The sequence below is a fragment of the Apiospora aurea genome (genome assembly GCF_038362705.1).
Source record: "Apiospora aurea strain CBS 24483 chromosome Unknown utg000004l_segment0_segment0, whole genome shotgun sequence".
NCBI classification, from domain to species: domain Eukaryota; kingdom Fungi; phylum Ascomycota; class Sordariomycetes; order Amphisphaeriales; family Apiosporaceae; genus Apiospora; species Apiospora aurea.
Window position 1 is genome coordinate 1314733 of NW_027117391.1, and position 18072 is coordinate 1332804.

Genomic DNA, 18072 nt, shown 5'->3' on the forward strand with positions numbered 1-18072 from the left:
TGCCATTGGTGTCAACGGGATTGGACGGCATTTCTGGTACAATGGCCACTTAGCATGGGGCCAATGCCATCTGGGTTGCCAGCATAGATAGTTCCTAGACAAATCGGTACGTCCTTGCATGGTGACTGCCCGCAAAACGACTGCCCATTGGCCCTTTGGCGATACGACATGGGAGTTGATAGTTTGCATGGTCAAATTTCCTAGATTCAAGAAATTCCCTGGCCTTTCTTGACGGTCTCGTTCAATTCCTGGACAATGACACGGTTGGCACACCGGCAAGCCACCAGGCTCTTCTCCATAAGTTTGTCGTAGACCATCATGTCCGCTCCCGGTAACCGGCCCTTAAACCACATGTTTGTGATCTCGTCTCTGGTCGGCAGATAAGCAACACAGCAGGCAGCAAGAATACTGTCGTGCTCTGCAACGACGGGATCCATGACGATAGTAGGGGCCGTCTTATCGTCCTTGCAGACGAGGGCTGCTACGCCGCCAGCAACGGTGTCAACGCAGTCTATGCCCGCATCCGCAATGGCAGCAGACGCAACAGTAATGCAACCGCTGAGTACATTCATCATGTCCCAGCCTTCGTCATCCTTTTGGCTCTCGGGGAGTCCCGATCTTGGTCGCCTTCAACCACCGTTACGATGATGTCGACACCACTTTTAGGCCACCGGTCGGCGATGATGGCTCCTCGGAGAGCAGTCTCTAGGTGTACGCCGAGATCCCTCTCGCTCGAGTCTCGGAGGTAGCCGCGTCTTTGCCTCGTCGCGAACGGTGCGTATTTGACATGGGTGGTGAGAATGATGTGGGGTGAGAAAGGCGCAGATCTTGGGAGCGACCTGGGGCCATGGACTGTACAGGACAGCTTCAAGCTGGTGTTTCCGGGTCTCTGCGGATTGGGGTTCTCGAGCTCGAGGTAGGCGGATCCGGAGGCCGAGGGTGTAATGCCTGTCTTCAAGACTGTAATGTTCGGCCAGTCAGTCATGGTCATCATCCTGTTTGGTCAAGCGCTGCTACCAGCCAAACACCCTTCGACTTACAAATCTTTCGGATGGCGTCGCGAGTCTTCGCAGCAGCTGGCCCCGCGGGCTTGTCAAATATCGGAGGCGTCGTGGCCCCGACTGGGCCGTTTATTCGTCTTCGGTCGGCCATGGCGGGTTGCTGCAAAAGGGAGCTCTGAGGTTATCGCAGGTATCGCAGGTATCGCAATCGCCAGAAACCAAAAATTCAATCCACCCCCAGTTCCATTCCGTCACGAGTGGACTGCGCAACCTGCAGCACTGAGCAGAGCTAAGCTTGCTGCTTGCCCCACCACGGAATTCAGCCCATCCAGCCAGCTTATGCACAGACCCCACTATCCTGCCCAACCGCGACTACTTCTTGAAATTTTTCTGTCCTGCAGCATGTTTTGGTTTTCTTTGGTTCCTCACAATTTTCCTCTCCATTCCAATCCTTCACCCAGCTTCGACCAAAGAACGAAACAAGCATGCCCAGCCAGCGCCAGCCCGACCACCAGTCTACCAATTGAATGTGCTTCAAAGAATATATGAAGGTCACAGGAAATGCTCAGGTTGACATGATCGACCAGCATTATCTTGGGGACCAGGTGCTGAGATGGCGGCTGTGTGGGCTCAACGCTCAGTGGCTGGCAGGGGCTGTTTGTTTGTCTGTCTTTGGAAGATCGGCTGAGGTTATGGTTTGAAGAGGGAAGATCGGAAAATATCCGATTGTGCAGTGCATCTGCTACGCTTGTACTGCGGTTACTGAGTAAGTTCTGTCTCGTCACCCCCAATATCACTCCATCCCCCTCATCTGCTATTGATGATCTCCATACCACAGTTCTTCGCGATTCTGATGAGCGATCCTGAACAAACATGCACTACCATCTGAAGCAATACCTAATTTTTTCAACCGTCATGATATTTCTTGACCTTGCAAGCTAACCTGGAATCAGCAATTCTAGCATATCATGTCACGTCGAAGCTGTCTACAGCACGCCAATCCCGTTTCGACAAACCTACCACTTACCGTATGTACCACGATTATTTCTGCCTGCTTCTCCCTCGCCGCCAATGTCAATGATGAGATCTTATTTTCAGTTCTGCTTCTGAACAAGAATGAAGATACCCCAATACCAAATGTCTACTCTCTGATTCAAATCAACATTGATTTTACCTGATAAACCTGCCGTACTTTGAAGAAGTCGTTGCTAACATATCCAAGATGTCTAGGTGTATTCTCTCACGGATCTGCTCCTCGCCTGTTGACGATTCGTTCCGGTAAGCTCCCAACCTCACCTTCGACTCTTCCTCTACCCATGCTTTAATGATGAAAACTGTTTATCCATTCAACTATCTCACGTTGAGCCGAGCTGGTCCTTCCGTACCCGAGACTTTCCTTCGGGGCTGTTGATGATGGGTTGTGGAGTCGTTCATTCCGTAATTCCGCTTTAGTGCTCTTGATTCTCGTTGTTCCGTCTTGGGGCGCGGGCATTGAGGGACGGCTCTCGTGAATGAGTAAACTGGTTTACTGAACCAATACCCTCCAATCACATTTGTAATATCCGTGTATGTTTGGATGCATGGCGCTGACATGTCGACATTAGATTTAGCTCGTACCATCCAAGCGGCATCTTGCAAGCTGGACCGTGGTTCCTTGTGACAAAATAGAAGCCATCGCAGCAGGAGGGACCAATGAGAGTTGGCCATCTCTCCGGATGTCATGTAGTCAATACAACTGTTACCGTTTCAATATACTGAATCTCTTGCAATCTATCTTGTACGTGCTGCAATGCGGGAAGCAATGTGAGGCGGGTGCGGCAATGCGACGCAGCTACCTAATACGTGTGTGTGCCTTGACCTACAGCTTGGCCGTCTTGCAGGTGGCGGAATCGTTCGATGCCTTCATGTCGTCCATGTTCACAGGCTGCATGCTTCTCTGGACTTGTTGCATCTCACCCGGCACTGGTCGCTATGTAGGCCCTGGGGTAACAGAGTGCGCTGACTGTGGACCAGGTTGGCCGGTGTGAAACGGGTTCTGACTGCTCAAGATTTTTCCCCTGGGGACGGAGGCGGCAGGCGGCTCTGAGCGCTGGGCTTGCGAGGCTTGCAGGGCTTGGCTGGTTCGAGACCAATGAGTTGGGTGGGCGTGACAAGGCTGGGCAGTGCTGGGCCAAGGAGACGAGGGAGAATGTGAGGCCGGTTGAAGTCGGGGTTGCAGAGCATTGCTTTTGATCCACCCCGGCGCATTCCGGTCGTACGATGGCGAGCTGATTCCAGGCTCGAAATGAGCTGTCCCGACGGAAATCGCCCAGCAGCCCGGCAGAAGCTGGGCACCCCGCGGCGGGAGAAATTCTAGCCTGCAAGCCCACGTCGTTTTGCGCATCCTAGCTGTAACCCATTACCTGGCGAAATAATGCCAAGTGCGAGAAAGAGTCGGGGAAGGGGCAGTGTCACGGGCGCCTCGAATCAGTCACTTTTGTCGCAGTGTAACAGGCAAATCAGGCCACAGTTTGATTGCCTTGTCTTTGGCGAAGCAGAGGCTTTTCGTCGGGGGCCGTCCAAGGGACCAAGATGGCAGATCCGTCTAGCGCCTATATAGCCATGTCAGTAGAACCCGTTGAGGAATGTCTGAATCTCGCTTTCCATCTCCAGATCTCAGCAGCCCCTCAAAGTTATATCAAGAATAGCACCGACAGCACCGAGTACTACTACCAGTACCACACCACCAACCACACTTATATCCACAACGACACCACCCAACACACCACCACTTATACACATACCTAGTCATGGCCTTCCGATCCACACTTAGAAGCCAACAAGACGACTTCACCACCCAGAAGGGCATCTCCAGCCTCGTCGCCGTCGCCAACGACGACGACCTGCTCGACTTCCTGTACGTCGACGGCAACCACCACCATGCCGACAGCAGCAAGATCATCATCAACCACGTCGTCGAGCCTCTGCACGAGGACGACCTGACCCCCTTCTCCGACCCGTCCACGGGCGCGCACACCCCCGAGCACGAGCACGACGAGGACGCCGTCCTGAGCGACCTCCCCTCGGAGAGCGAGGAGGACCTCGAGATCCCGCCGAGCCCCCCCGACGCCCCAGCGCAGACACCGGGGCGCCACCTCGGTCGGCGAGGACGACTTCGAGTTCCCCGTGTTCCTGGGCCGCCAGTCCATCGATGGGGATGAGTCTTCTCCCCTGCCGTCCCAGCAGCAGCCCTCGGCCACGAGACCGCCCTTCCAGCGGGCCGGCGCCGCCCAGTCCGTGACGGCCGCCAAGAAGGCCGTCCAGTTCCACGAGCCCGACGTGCCCGCGGACCACCACGTCGTCTCCGTCGACGGGCCCGTCATGTCCTGGTGGCCCGCGCCCATCGACACGCTCGAGTACGACTGGGTCGTCAAGAACCAGCGCGCCGCCGCCGAGGAGCAGCAGCAGCACCAGGAGGAGCGCGCCGCCAAGAAGGTCAAGACCGTCGCCGTCGAGTCGCACGTCGCGGACCTCGAGGGCCCCCTCATGGCCTGGTGGCCCGCGCCCGCCGAGCTGCTCGAGTACGACTGGTTCGAGCGCTTCTACGAGTAGAATCTTGACTCTCGGCTCGTTCTCACGATTTTCACGCGACTGCTTCATGGAGACTTCGTAATATGCATTACATTCGGAGTTTCTATTAGCGGGGTCAAATCATTTGCATTGTATCTATTATCATCATCATCATCATTTGGGCATTTGGGCGTTTTGGGGAAATGAATGGGCGGACTATAAGGCGTTTTGGGTCAACAAAACGGTATCATGGGATAAGGTGTTCATTGAGATGGGTTTTGGTCAGCAGCATGACTTTTGGTGGGCAAATACCCAGGCATTGTAGCATTTTTACATGATACCGCTCCCGCATCAGCATTTTTTGCGGAAATACAATACAGGAATAATTATTACCTCTCTTCACATATAAAAAAGTTGCTTCTCGCGATATCTCTGTGAATTGCTTCAGACCAATCTCTGAGCACTCAATATTATTTCCTCACACGTCGATTGCGACAGGTAATTAACATGGAAAATTTACCCTTGGGCAATCTAAATCGGTGCCAACACGGTCTACCCGAGCATCTACTTTCACATGGTCTTGGCACCCAGCGGCTGGCGATGCGAGAAATGACGACGGGATACCTACTACATTTGGTAACACGAGTGCGTTCTAGCTGCCAGCAGGATAATGTTTGACTGCATGAGCATATTCGTTTTCCATAGCTTTGAGACCTGGGCAATGATAGCCTGCTTGATCACAGCTCCGGCAAAGCTAGCGAGGCTTCAGGTCAAAATGGCGTGTTGTCTACGAGTGTTCGGCAACCAGGTAATTGCATTTCTAATGTACGCGGTTTCGGGGGCCATCACACTTGATGGAACCAGGCACCATGGTGTGGTGTATTACGAAGAGACTCTATGGCGATGAAAAGAAAGACCACGTAAGTCTGTTCAATGTTGACAGTAGGCTTGGTAGCCAGGCGAAAACCTGGTGATGCCCCGGACACTTCACACCCCACGGCCCATTCCATCCCGCCATCCATCCCGCACCCTTTAGCCGCTTGCTCCACGAAGTGTCCACTGTGGATAAGCATGGTAGTTGCACTGGGACTGTACGTGATCAAGATGGATGGAGACTTTTCCCGCATACCAAGGCGTTTCGTGGGGTCCAGATGGGCACACATCTACGATGACCCGACAACATGCCATAATCTGGCAATCAACACTCGTTCCCCCTGTTGTACATGGTGGCCAACTGGCCTTTATATACACATATCCCTCACCCGCTTCTGCATCAGTTATGGGTTTCTCAGTTTCCCTTCGCCCGTGAAGGGGTGTCATCGTTAGTCAGTTGTCCCATGTCATCAGGCCCAGGTTTTGGGTAATGTTTGGCTGATGTGATCGACGATACGGTGTCTGGTCGTATCATATGTTGCATACATACATGCTGAAAAGCAGCCCCAGGCGGAGTTGCAAGAATGTAAACAAGCGGTAAATCGCTCGTACGAGTTCCATCCATGCCAATATGGACGCCTCCGAAGTCTTTTGGCAGCCAAGCATGTAGGCTGGTAGGTGCAATAGAAGTTCGTAAGGTCTTGGGAGCAACTATTGGTCCATATTCACAGAAAGTCAAGCTCACAGAGCGAATCTGGCCAGAGCCTGGTGGCAAATCTGCAGATAGCGTGCAGAGTGACAGGTGGCTAAAATGGCCAAGCGTGACCTAAGATGGGAGTCGTACGATATATGAGCGAGTAATTATTCTTCACGGACGAATGGCTTGTCGCATGATCACTGGACTCAACATTGGTGAGAACGTGGCTCTGTGTTCGGTCGCTTGTAGCGGTATGTGAAGAAAGGGGCTTTCATCAAATGCCAAGAGACGTCGTTTGTCCTCCGAAAGCTAGCGGGCTCGAGAAGCTGAATAGAATAGCCCTTGGTCGTACCAATGGGATCGACCACTACGCTATAGCAAAACGACATCTTGGATATTTCTCCAAACAGTAATGAACTGTGTCTATTCTATATATGTCAGCCTTGTCGTAGCTATGTTCATTTCTTATGCATGACGGTCGCAGCCGCCTGGTGGCTCGGGAAGATAAGCGTATCGGCCACCACCACGTTCTCCCTCCTACCAGCGACGAAGACAACCACCTCGGCGATATCGTCTGGTGTAAGAGGGTCGCATCCACTGCAGCATGTTAGCATGTAAGCATTAATGGTCAACAGCGCTGGTGTTACTTACGCATAGACCGCATCTGCCTTTGCCTTGTCGCCGTAAAACCGCACAACAGAGAACTCCTGCGAAGAAACAAGTCAGCTTCCATTCCACTCTACCAATGGAGAAATGCGTCGTCTTACCGTCTCAACTTGACCAGGGTCAATCTCCATGACCCTGACCCTCGTGGCAATAAGCTCTTTCCGCAAGCTATCCGTGAAGCTGCGAACGGCGGCCTTGGTCGCGCAGTATATGCTGCCGCCGATATAAGGTTCCCGCCCCGCAATGCTGCCAATGTTGATGATATCGCCGGCCCCGCCGTTCGGTCGCTTCAAGAAGATGGGGAGGATGGCCTGCGTCATGTTGATGAGCCCGGTCACGTTGGTGTTGAACATGACGTTGAGGTCCTCCTCGAGGATTTCGGGGGCTTTCGCGACGCCCTTGACCAGACCACTGCATATACAAGGCGTATTAGTCGATAAGATCCCGACTGTTGGTGTCAGGGGATGCATTGATCGGACAAGTGTCCGAGGGGCCAGCAACCTACGCATTGTTTACGAGCACGTCGATCTCCTTGAACTCGGCCGGGAGCCCCTCGACGAAGCCCCGAATCTCTTCGGGCTTGCTCACGTCCAATTGCACTGGCAAGACCTTGACGCCATCTCCGACCTCCTTTGCAATCTCCGCCCCGATCTCCTTGAGGGTGTCGATCCGTCGCGCCGTCAGGATGAGCTTGAGGTCTTTGGGCGCGGTGCGAGCGAACTCGAACGCGGTGCTCCGGCCGATGCCAGAGGAGGCACCGGTGATGATGATGGTCTTGCCCTCGAGGCGCTTCGCTACGGCAGATGACATGGTGCGTCGGAATACAGGGGAGCTCCACCCGGGAGATATAAGTCGGGAAGCTTGGTGGTGCTGGCTGTGCCAAAGCTTTGGTCGAGACAGGCAATTGAGGGTTTGGATCGCGGCTCGCAGGTACTTCATGGACGGAAGGGTGCAAACTGGGAAAGGAGGAAAAATCTTGTTTTGGTCTGTCAGAGATAATCAGACAACTGTTGCGAGTCAATGGCCCCGATGTCGTGATTCGGCTGCGGAGCTGTACGTATGATGCCTTATCGGCAACTCCAAGCAACATTGGAACCCCCACTACCCCGCGCTATCCTGGCTCGGGTTGACAGAAGAACTGAAATTGTGATTCCATTTGTCCGTTGAAGTCGATCAATAAATGCACTTCTTCTTGGTAGGCCAGACACCAAGTTGTCCGAGAATTACGACTATTATCACGACCGTTGGTATATATCCCATGGATACTTCGTAGTATGGGGGTTTAAGGAGATGGATAGCCATGCCGCTTGTCGTCGCGGTCTATTGCAAGGTATCTCCTCTCAGCACCACTCGGGGGTTTTGCGATTGCTGGTGCAATTGGAGGACCACCTTATCTACTAAGCAGCTACTCCATTGGCAGATATTCCATTGATAACTATCAAGCTATTCGACTGCCACCTATCGGGATGATAGCCAATTATTCCACGAATTCGTCCAGATGACGTAGAAGCCAAAAACAAATGACAGTATTCACTGCTAGCCGGATTATGCAATCCCCATTGAGGAACATGTAAACAAGCGAAGATGACAAGAACTAGCCTACAATACGTACGATAAGCAAAAATAGTACCTTGCATTATGGAATAATGCAAAAGTCGAAGGTCAATGCGAGAATCGAACTCGCGTCTCGGGAAGAATTGATTTTGATGTTGTCAAAATCCCACGTGCTAACCCCTACACTAATCGACCAATCGTGTTGACGACTGTCCTTCTAGATTGGAAAAGAGGTCGCTTATGGCGCACTATAACGGAAAGATATTGCGGAGCTGGGGTCGAACACACTTCCATATGTCAAACCCTCAAGCTTCGATATGTCCAGTTCTTGATCGCCTCCTGATATATCGTATAGATACTTGCACTTGGTGATCCGCCCAATGGGTATTGCATAATATGCAACTATGTTTCAACATTAATAAGTTTTCCGAGCAAGATTTCAGTGCGTCGCATATGCACCATAAGATGTAATCCAGCTTGGTGTACCATAACTCCTTTTCCCGAGCCCTTGTGGTTGGGTTGCCCAGATTTGGGCAGATTGGTGTATGTAATTGCCACAATGCCAATCGCACTGCTTACGACATCACGAGAGTTCTTATGTTGAAACTCAGCCACGGGCCCAACTGGTTATCCGAGGCTCTTGACCACTCTTGGACGACCTCAATGACAGTCAGCCGGCCACAACCATCGGAACGTCCTCGTCACGGCGGAACTGCCGCTCAAATACTTCAGAGGCTCCTGGCTAGAAATTAAGGTACTGGCTTCGATACAGGCAGCCCAAATCGGCCAAATAGGAGGCATCCGTCATTGGAGGCATCCATGTCCAGAGTAGCGAACACTGTCGAGCCTGTTGCCATGGACGGCACAACCCTCACTGCCTTCCTACTTACTTGCTCAATACTTCTCAGTCCCGTACTTTCCTCCGATCGACATGCTCGACATTCAGGTAACCCATCTTTTTTCAAAAGCATATATCCAGCTGTGGTGAAAACTCAATATGGTTAAACCAGAAGCAGTTCCTGGCTGTCCCAGACTTACCAAGGCGAGGTCAATTCTTTCCATCTCCGTATTGATCATATATAACCAGCCTCGGACACAATACAACACATTCTACTTTCTCTTTTAATAGTGCTGCTTTCCCTTGAATCAGTCGAGATTAGGAACTTACAACTACAAAAGTCCTTTTCTCTCCGGTCCTCTTCCCACAACCAGTTCTTTCTCTTATCGTCCTCACCACGAATATGACCCTTTCCCACCAACCCACCATGGCGACCTCCAACAAAACCGAGACAGCCTCGACCAGAGCCCCCAAACCTGCCCAGCATCGACAACAAGTACGGAAAGCTACAGGATCTAGCTGGGTGACCCCTAAGTCGGGTCCCAGCCAACTGATAGCTGTGGGTACGACCGCCGTGACCGCCTTACTCTACGTATCCCGCCATCACGTTCTGGAGTTGACTGATCAGCCTACCGCCTGGCTGCTGTTCGTTCTGCTAAAACTCGCGAGCCTGGGCCTAGGTGCAATCTTACTATGTGCCCGTAATGAACTGCAAAATTTCTACAAACCGCCGTTTAAAGGGCAAGAGTGCTTTCTGGCATCACTTCTGGCCGTGTGCGCGTTCGTGATCTATCACCAGGGCAGAATCGACTTGGCATTCTTCAACTACCAAGCGGAAGGATGTTTCTGGATCGGTTACTGGTTCGAGTGGTGGACGGGAATAGTCTCTGCGCTATCCTACGTTTTCGGTTGCACGTCCCGAAAGGATAAGCCTTTCACCTTTGGAGAACCTGCTTCTCGTGGTGGTATGGATCGCGATTATGGTACTGCGGCGGCAACAGGGCGTGATGATCCACCGCCTCCATACCCTACTGAGTCGGTTGGCGGGTGGTCTTTGTGTGTTGCTAGATTTCTGGTACGTGTGGGAGACATGATCCGCGACATTTGAAGCACAGGTGGGAAATATGTGAAGGGATCTTACGTAGGCCTCGGAACAACGCAAGTCAAGAGTCGATATGAATGAATCCAATTGGGCAGTATCCCCATGTTTGTATTCTTGTAAACTTAATATTAACTATGATGGGTCTGTTACATAGCAGCCCATTCAATGCTAAACGCCCTAACATCATGGGCAGCATCTGTGTTGTCCTTGTGCTGCTCCTCGCTCTCAACTCTACCACCGATCAGGAAACTCTTCTTGACGTTTGTGCCCAGTCGACCACCCGTCACGAGATCAAGCAACTTGATGTCCTCGTTCCATTGAAACCCTGTCGCTTGGAAATGACTGTGGAACCGCAGAGGGTCGCCTGGGTAGACGTTGTAGTCGCAGCCGAAGCGTAGCCCCGGCATCATGAAGTAGCCCTTGTCCTGTAGGTGAGCGTAGAGCGGATACGAGGCCGGCACGTCGACGGATGCCAGCTGCTCATCCTGGCCTGGTGAAGGGGTAAGGAGCGCGCCGCTGGTGGTCAGCGTCGCCATCCAGGCTTCTGGCGCTTCGCGGGTCACTGGGGAGTTCTTAGTAGTAGTTGCGGCTGTAGGTTCTGGGGTCGTGTCAAATAAGCTTGTTGCTGCTCCGGCTTCTTCCGCATCAGCCAAAGGGGCAACGGTCACGTCTTCAGAGGTTTGCGTATCTGGCGCCTGCTTGTTCTTCTTCTCCTTCTTTTTACTGGTCCCCTTATTGGCATACATGGCCTTTCGAGCTTCCGTTTGTTCACGCATACTACGCTGAGCATCACTGGTAACAGTCTTGACGGCGCCAAGGTACTGCCTGTCTTGTGGACCAGCCGCGGCGATCCGAGCAGGGTGGTAGTTGCTGTCGTCAACGACAAAAGCAACGTTCTTCTCGACCAGCACCTGGGCCTCCTCGGCCATCAGTTCTATGGGCAGGCCCATGAAGGCGCTCTGCTGTGGCGCCTGCGGCATGGTTCCTACAAAGACGGAGCAGATATTGTGGTTACGGCGTAGGTACATGACATCGTCAATGTCGAAGACGAGGTAGCGATTGGCTGCCTTCGAAATGCGCACATGGGGACGAGGACTGCTCGAGGTCATTGTCACGGTTCTGCGGAGGATTCCTGAGAGATTGGGTTAGCATCAGCTTCTCGAGATGAAGTGAAACAAGACGAGAGGATGGTAAAGATATGACAATCATTAATCTCTTTAAATAAGTTTTTCAACACGAATGTTTTCAGGGGATTGACAGATATTATTTGGTGTAATCACGTCAAGAAGAAATGCGAAAATGTAGAGGGACTTGGACTTACTTTTGCAGATTGAAGTTGTTGAACTGGAAGAGCCAGACCAAAGAAGCCCGAAAAAAAGTTTGGGTAGTTTTGAATGCAACTTTTTTCTGCTGGTAGTGGGGTTCATCCACAGTGCCCACCGCACAGTGATCTGCACTGTCCGGACTATGATGCTTCTCCTGGGCCAGGGTCGACAGACGGCTGAGTGCAACAATCATTGACTGATCAAAACTCCATGTTCGGTTTAGTTGCATCTGCGGGCTTCTTCTCAGGCTCGTCGCCGTCGGCAGGAGGAAGACTGAACGGCTTGATGATCAACCCTCTTGAGCGACTGAGACTGAAGGATAGATCATCCCTAGCATGGCCGTCCGATGAACCACCGCCTTTCTCGTGGTAGATGGGAAGGCTGTGGACTCTCAAGAGCCCTTGCATTTGCTCGTCGGACTTGGAGTCTGACTTTGCACCTGGTGGTGGCGCGTGGACAGCGTTGAGCTGGAGAGGAACAAGTTCAACAACACCGTCCGACAGCAGCTCTATCCACCTGACAAACCCCGAGGTTCGTGGATACAAAGTAAGTGGAAGCGCCACGATAGCAGTAACTCTCCTTGAGTATTGCCTCAATAACGCTCGCAGAGAATGAAGAAACTGCAGTACTTCTTCAGGCCGTGATAGCGAGCTCGGAAACAGCGTTGGCGAAAGAAGACTGGGCACAATGATGCGATGCACCATAGACTGCGGCGCATTGGCAATCTTGGTCGCAATGTCGTTTATGAAGAGTTTCAGAGATGATGGCGTAACATCGGTGGGCTTTGCAGAGAGCTTTGGCATGATCATCGACGGATGAAAGCCAATCTGTCCCTTCACATCACCGGGAGCAAGTCTCTTGGTGAGATCGAAGGAGTGACAGAATACGGATGCTGGCTCAGAGCCTGGGGCAGTAGGTCTCTGTGGCCCTTGTCTATCTGAGCACATAGTTAGCGAGAAGCTCTTGCATATTCCAGTAAAGGGCAAACAAACCTCTGGACGCTCCAGCAGAGCTCAGGCTCTCATATCTCCATGCAATCTTCATCTTGTCACCGGCCGCAGTCTCAGACTTGCTGGACGAGCCTGTCTCAGTCGAGACGCCGGGCAGCTCGGCCTTCCAGCCTTCGTGCATGCCCAATACGTGAACTTGGTGGCCCTGCACGAGACCTTCTGCGGCGTAGTAGCGCAACAGGACGTTGGCAAAGTCTGTAGTGCCGTGCTCTTCGATCAGGAGGGACGTTCCTAGCGGGAACCCGGCATGGCCAGCCAGTAGAGTGTCCAGGGACGCCGTGCCGGTAGAGGTTGTCGGCCGTCCATCGAGAGGTGACGGCCGGACCCCAGGAACAGTCACTTTCTCTGCCTTTGCTGGTGACCCCTGCGCCGAAGCAGGGGTGTTAATCACCATGTTCCGCTTACGGAAAGACATTTCTCAAGTGAAGGTTTCCAAAGTAGTGAGAAGTGGTGATTTTCAATACTCACGGTGGTTGTTGGGTTTATTAGTTGCCCGCTTCAGTTAGTACCTCAGATGTGTGTGCCTCGAAGATTTATTATTCCACCCCAAGCGGGACCGGCCGTTAACACCAAAAACCAAGACTGATATACATCTACGTAACGATGTTGCAAAATCTCAAGAAATACTCGTTATTACTTGATGTCTAGCTTCAGAAACAAGCAAATGTAAAATTTCAGATCATGAAATCATGTTTTATTCGGAAGTCTTGCATTGCATCTTTGGACCTACCGTGATCCTTTGGGCGGTTTGACGTTGGCTCTTGACCCCAAAACTGGACCCTGGTCACTAAATCGAGTGCCCCGCTTTGCTGAAATCGCTGGAACTCAGAGCGTCAAAATTTCGAGCTTAAGCATTCCAGCCTCGCATCGCCTTGTCAGTCAGTCCCCGTCGCACCCAACCCACGCTCCCGTCCAACCCGCCGCATCTCGACCTCTGACCGCGCTCTGCACCCAAACACAATCTCTACCCACGCCTCCCGACTTCTCCTACCAAACCACCGACAAAATGGCGACCGGCGGCGGCGACGCGCAGCTCTTCGAGGACAACTTCACCATCTACGAGCGCGACCAGTCCAAGTACGACCGCGTGGCGCGCATCACGGCCTCGACCGAGGACAACCTGACACAGATGACCCTCGACGTCAACATCGAGCTGTTCCCCGTCGCCATCGGCGACCGCCTGACCGTCGTCCTGGCCACCAGCCTCAGCCTCGATGGCACCCGCGACGCCGTGTCGGACGGCAAGGGATGGCGCGACGTCAAGGGCGAGAGCTCCCTCGCCGACCTCTACGACTACGTCTGCCACGGCAAGATCTACAAGTTCGAGGACGGCGCTGACGGCCAGACCCTGTGAGTACATCCCTGCGTATTTTACACGCCTATCCTCTGTTAGTTGGGCCTGAAGGCGAAGTTGCTAACCCCTTATCTTTTCTACTCAATAGTAAGGCATACATCTCGTACGGCGGTCTGCTCATGATGCTCGAGGGTCCTTCCAAGAAGCTGCTCCCTCTGCGGGTCGAGAACACCTACCTGTTGATCAAGAAATAAGTGGTATCTGGGTACATCGAATTGATAATTTCACGCCGCACCACTAGAACTCTGAACCGGGACCGAATGATTGATTTCATGGCGAGCGATGTATTGAGATGGGGTATCATGGCGTCCAAAAAGGAGGCATGCTAAGCTAAAACTATCTAAGGCAGATGCATCTATCTAGGCGTTCGGGGCGTTTCATAGACATAATATTCATGCAACACATATCGGCTCGCGCCAACTTCTAGCCGGGCCATCCCTCATGCTGCTCCTTGCTCTTTGTACATTTCTCCCTCTCCCTCTCCCTCTTCCTCTTCCTCTCTCCCTACAATGCCTGGTGCGGACCGGGGAACGGCACTTCTCTGTGCAGCCGTCTCACGATCTCGTCGTAGTGCGTCTCGTTCTCCTTGGTCAAGATCCCCATGCGCACAAAGAAGTCCAGCAAGATCAGGGCGCAGTTGGGCTTGAACTCGCCGCGCGCCAGCGCCTCCTGGACCTCCGCGACCGTCCACAGGTGGAACTCGGCCACCTCGCCGTCCTTCGGCGTGGGCACGACGTCCGCGGGCAGCTCGAGATCGTAGACCCACTGCGTCTCCGGGTAGATCAGGCCCTTCTCGCCGCCCGCCCGCTCGTCCGTGATGTAGATGTACGTGACCGTGCCCGTGAGCTTGCACTTCTCGCGCATGAGCGCCTCCGGCAGGCTGGCCTCCTCGTCCGCCTCGCGCACCATGCACTCGAAGGGCTCCTCGCCCGTCATCAGGCCGCCCGCCACCGTGTTGTCCAGCATGCCCGGGTACGTGCTCTTGTCGGCGGCGCGCCGCGGCACCCAGATCTTGAGATTATTATTATTATTATCATTATCGTTACCATCGGTCGTCGATGAGGAGCGCACGTAGCCCGTCATGTGCACGCCGTACCGCATGACGCCCAGGAGCCCCGCGCCGGCCCGCTCCACGTTGTACAGGAGCTCCGGCGCCTCGGGGTCGTTGGTGGTGTAGACGGGCCACAGCTCGTCGCGCCAGCCGCTCAGGAGCGCAAAGGTCTTTTGCTCGCGCCAGCGCCACATCACGGCGGCGACGGCGGCGGAGCGCTCGGGCTCGGTGGGCTGCTCGAAGGCGCGCAGGGTCCGGGCGGGGGCGTCGTACATGACGGGCCCGCGGATCTCTTCGGGGACTTGGAGGAGGGCCTCGACGACCTGGGGCAGGAGCAGGCCGATCGTCTGGTCGGTGCCGTCGGGGTTGCGGTGGAGCAGGGTGACGAGGCGGGTGGTGTCGACGGTCGTGCTGAAGGGCGTCTCGGTCTCGCCTGGGTACGGAAAGCTGCGGGAAAACAACGAGGACAAATCAGTGGGCCGGGGGGCGGCTTGTTGAGCAGACGGTGGGTGGGACTTGTTGGATATCGACTCACGCGTCAGCCTGCCTCATAAGGTCCACGTTCCGGAATCGTGCCATGTTGTAGTGTGGTGCCGCGATGTTTGTGTGGTTTGGTTGTGCGATAATTGGGGTTGTCGATATTAGCCTCGCGGATGTCGAGATTGTTGGGAATCTTGCGACGCGAGGAGCGGTGTTATGAGTGACGGAGTTCGCTGACGGAAAGCATTTGCGGTGTGAGAACGAATGAGGTATTAACCGCAATGCACCCAGCCCAGGAGAAGTCGATTGCCGTGTGTCCAAAAGGAGACGCCGAAATCGCATTGGCTTAGTATGCCCCTATATTCAGTATAGGCGCGTGTGGTATGAGGGTGATCAGATGCTCTGGCCAATTCTAGCCCTCCAGCCCAGGCACTCGTTTGGCGGGGTGCTGCTGCTTACGGGCAGCTGGATGGCGGGGCAATCGGAAGTTTTCCGCCCTGACGTCTGCTCTGCTCGATCGTGGGGGCCAAACTTTCTTTGTGTCGAAGATTCGAGCCGTCGCGAGACTCATCTGGATTGCAAACAGCCAATCGGCACTCTTCAACGGTCTGAAACGTTCATAAACGGCATCAATTGAACTAGCTGAATCACTCGACATCTGCGCAAAGACGTTGCTTATGAAAGTGCACCATTGACGCACATCCCAAGACAACCAACCGGGCGCAAGCAACAGTACAGTCTGTACACCGCTAGCAACTGTACGGGTTTCTCCTATTCGGGGCTGCTAGCAAAGTCCGCTGCCACTACCCCTTTTTGCAAAGCAGTGTCTACACAATGGCGGCACCGAGTCAACCTCTATTCGGTATTCTGCCAACGGGGCACCCTCTTGTGACGGAACCGTCCTCGGCCCCAACTCCCACATCTTTTCTATATATCCTACCCTCAACTACACCAACAAATCCCAAGCCCTTCTCGCACTTATCAGTCTTCCTGCTCCCGGGCATAACACTACCCGAAAACACGGCGGCCGCCATCTATCTCGCCACCAATCCCGAAGTGCTGGCCAGCGGCGGAGCGCCCAACTTCCGGTTCCTGGGCGGCGTGGGGCCGGGCAAGGAGAGCGCCGTGTACAAGGTCAGCGCCACAGGCGGGCAGGAAGGCATCGTGGTCGGTGTCAGCATCGAAGATGCCGCGAGCGTCGCAACGCGCATCGAGGAGCTGTCCGCATCCAAGACGGATGGGACCAACTCTCCCTCGGGGGCTTTAGTCAAGGCCGGAGCGCAGACACCCACGACCCAGGTACTGGCGCAAAGGATCATCAAGAACGCTTTCAACTTTCTGGCAAGCTTCAGTGGGCAGGCTGGCCAGGTCGAAGTCGTACCCCTTAGGGCGTTTGAGGACTGGTGGAGGAAATTCGAGAGTCGGGTGCGGAGCGATCCTACCTTCTTAGAGAGGGAGCAAGAATAAGAGCATTAGGTTTGACACACATGAACTTTACTTGGTCAAGCTCTCTGGCTTCACTGGGCTCCAGATTCTTATATTCTGATCAGGGCGCCACCTTTGATGACAGAGCGGATGTTACATTTGTCATTAATGTACTCCAGCCTACGGAATGAACGGAAAGAGCAGCCCATACGCCCAATGATAAGCATCGAAACAGATCGACCGCCCTTGGCGAGTGAATCATTACCAAACCACTGGAGTTGCCGCAGCCATCGGATCAAGAAAGTTATACTAGGGCTTCTGATCATGTCACTGACGTTCAAGGAATCCATTTTTGTTCGGCTAAATAGATGATTAAGACGCCACTGTCTGGAAACATCTTGTCGCTCTCGTATTACTCTGGCTTGGCAACACGCTCAACAGTGTGATCTTCGAACTCTATTGAGATACTCCTAGGTTTTATTCCTTACCTGCGTAACATAAACGCCTTATTCAGTTAATGTACCAGTTATCTATGCAGTTTGAATGTGCCGCGCTCGGTACGTGGTAAGTGTAGCAAATGAGCATGGTGTGGTTACACGACTCGACTTGCTTATGTTTAATGTGCTGTGCTGTACTCAAGTAAGAGCTTCAGCTGGCCACATGCTCGATATAATATGACACGGTGCGTGTATTCTGCCAGACAGAGACACACAGCTTCGGGTGGACCGTACCGCCACGTTGCGCGAATGGACGAAAGTAGCGATAAGGTATGGGCAGATCGTCGTCTGGTCGCATTCGCCAGGGAATTGGGTAGTGGCCGATCAATAATCAAGGACCAGACTTCGGAGGAGATGTGTCTTGGCAACGGGTGTAGCACCATGTCATGGCCATAGCAGTTTTTTGTTCCAGTTGGAAACGTACCGTTGGCCAGCTGAATCTAAGAGGATTCCGTTGACAGCTTCAATGACGATGCCCCCTTTGGTGTGTCTCAGACACTTTCGACTAGGAGACTGAGAGAAGGACAATTCCGGTTCCCGAGAAGGATCGCCAGTTGATCGACACCAAGACCAAACCTTCCCTCCCAAGGAAGGCATTTAGCAGGCTGGCCGATGAGCCGCCCTGCAGGATATCGACTGCCTCGCGGAAG

General features: G+C 53.4%; 9 protein-coding genes across 9 annotated transcripts; 4 read left to right on the plus strand and 5 right to left on the minus strand.

Annotated features, from left to right (window-relative positions):
• Positions 1-206: 206 nt before the first annotated feature.
• PG986_005224 (uncharacterized protein) lies at positions 207-1152 on the minus strand (the record flags this gene model as incomplete). Its single annotated transcript, XM_066841446.1, has 3 exons — positions 207-602; positions 644-960; positions 1041-1152. 3 exons carry the CDS (start codon positions 1150-1152, stop codon positions 207-209), a joined length of 825 nt encoding a protein of 274 aa, XP_066701308.1.
• Positions 1153-3790: 2638 nt separating this feature from the next.
• On the plus strand, positions 3791-4592 carry PG986_005225 (uncharacterized protein; the record flags this gene model as incomplete). Its single annotated transcript, XM_066841447.1, has 2 exons — positions 3791-4092; positions 4121-4592. The coding sequence occupies 2 exons, from the start codon at positions 3791-3793 to the stop codon at positions 4590-4592; spliced, it is 774 nt and encodes a 257-aa protein (XP_066701309.1).
• A 1986-nt stretch (positions 4593-6578) lies between these two features.
• On the minus strand, positions 6579-7596 carry PG986_005226 (uncharacterized protein; the record flags this gene model as incomplete). Its single annotated transcript, XM_066841448.1, has 4 exons — positions 6579-6717; positions 6772-6827; positions 6888-7197; positions 7292-7596. The coding sequence occupies 4 exons, from the start codon at positions 7594-7596 to the stop codon at positions 6579-6581; spliced, it is 810 nt and encodes a 269-aa protein (XP_066701310.1).
• Positions 7597-9605: 2009 nt separating this feature from the next.
• On the plus strand, positions 9606-10286 carry PG986_005227 (uncharacterized protein; the record flags this gene model as incomplete). Its single annotated transcript, XM_066841449.1, has 1 exon — positions 9606-10286. One exon carries the CDS (start codon positions 9606-9608, stop codon positions 10284-10286), a length of 681 nt encoding a protein of 226 aa, XP_066701311.1.
• A 140-nt stretch (positions 10287-10426) lies between these two features.
• PG986_005228 (uncharacterized protein) lies at positions 10427-11389 on the minus strand (the record flags this gene model as incomplete). Its single annotated transcript, XM_066841450.1, has 1 exon — positions 10427-11389. The coding sequence occupies one exon, from the start codon at positions 11387-11389 to the stop codon at positions 10427-10429; it is 963 nt and encodes a 320-aa protein (XP_066701312.1).
• A 416-nt stretch (positions 11390-11805) lies between these two features.
• Positions 11806-13030, minus strand: PG986_005229 (elongator complex protein 4; the record flags this gene model as incomplete). The annotated part of the gene is made up of 2 exons (XM_066841451.1): positions 11806-12542; positions 12598-13030. 2 exons carry the CDS (start codon positions 13028-13030, stop codon positions 11806-11808), a joined length of 1170 nt encoding a protein of 389 aa, XP_066701313.1.
• Positions 13031-13621: 591 nt separating this feature from the next.
• On the plus strand, positions 13622-14163 carry PG986_005230 (DNA-directed RNA polymerases I-II-and III subunit; the record flags this gene model as incomplete). Its single annotated transcript, XM_066841452.1, has 2 exons — positions 13622-13965; positions 14058-14163. The coding sequence occupies 2 exons, from the start codon at positions 13622-13624 to the stop codon at positions 14161-14163; spliced, it is 450 nt and encodes a 149-aa protein (XP_066701314.1).
• A 310-nt stretch (positions 14164-14473) lies between these two features.
• Positions 14474-15599, minus strand: PG986_005231 (uncharacterized protein; the record flags this gene model as incomplete). Its single annotated transcript, XM_066841453.1, has 2 exons — positions 14474-15467; positions 15556-15599. The coding sequence occupies 2 exons, from the start codon at positions 15597-15599 to the stop codon at positions 14474-14476; spliced, it is 1038 nt and encodes a 345-aa protein (XP_066701315.1).
• A 735-nt stretch (positions 15600-16334) lies between these two features.
• On the plus strand, positions 16335-16967 carry PG986_005232 (uncharacterized protein; the record flags this gene model as incomplete). Its single annotated transcript, XM_066841454.1, has 1 exon — positions 16335-16967. The coding sequence occupies one exon, from the start codon at positions 16335-16337 to the stop codon at positions 16965-16967; it is 633 nt and encodes a 210-aa protein (XP_066701316.1).
• Between the last annotated feature and the right edge of the window lie 1105 nt (positions 16968-18072).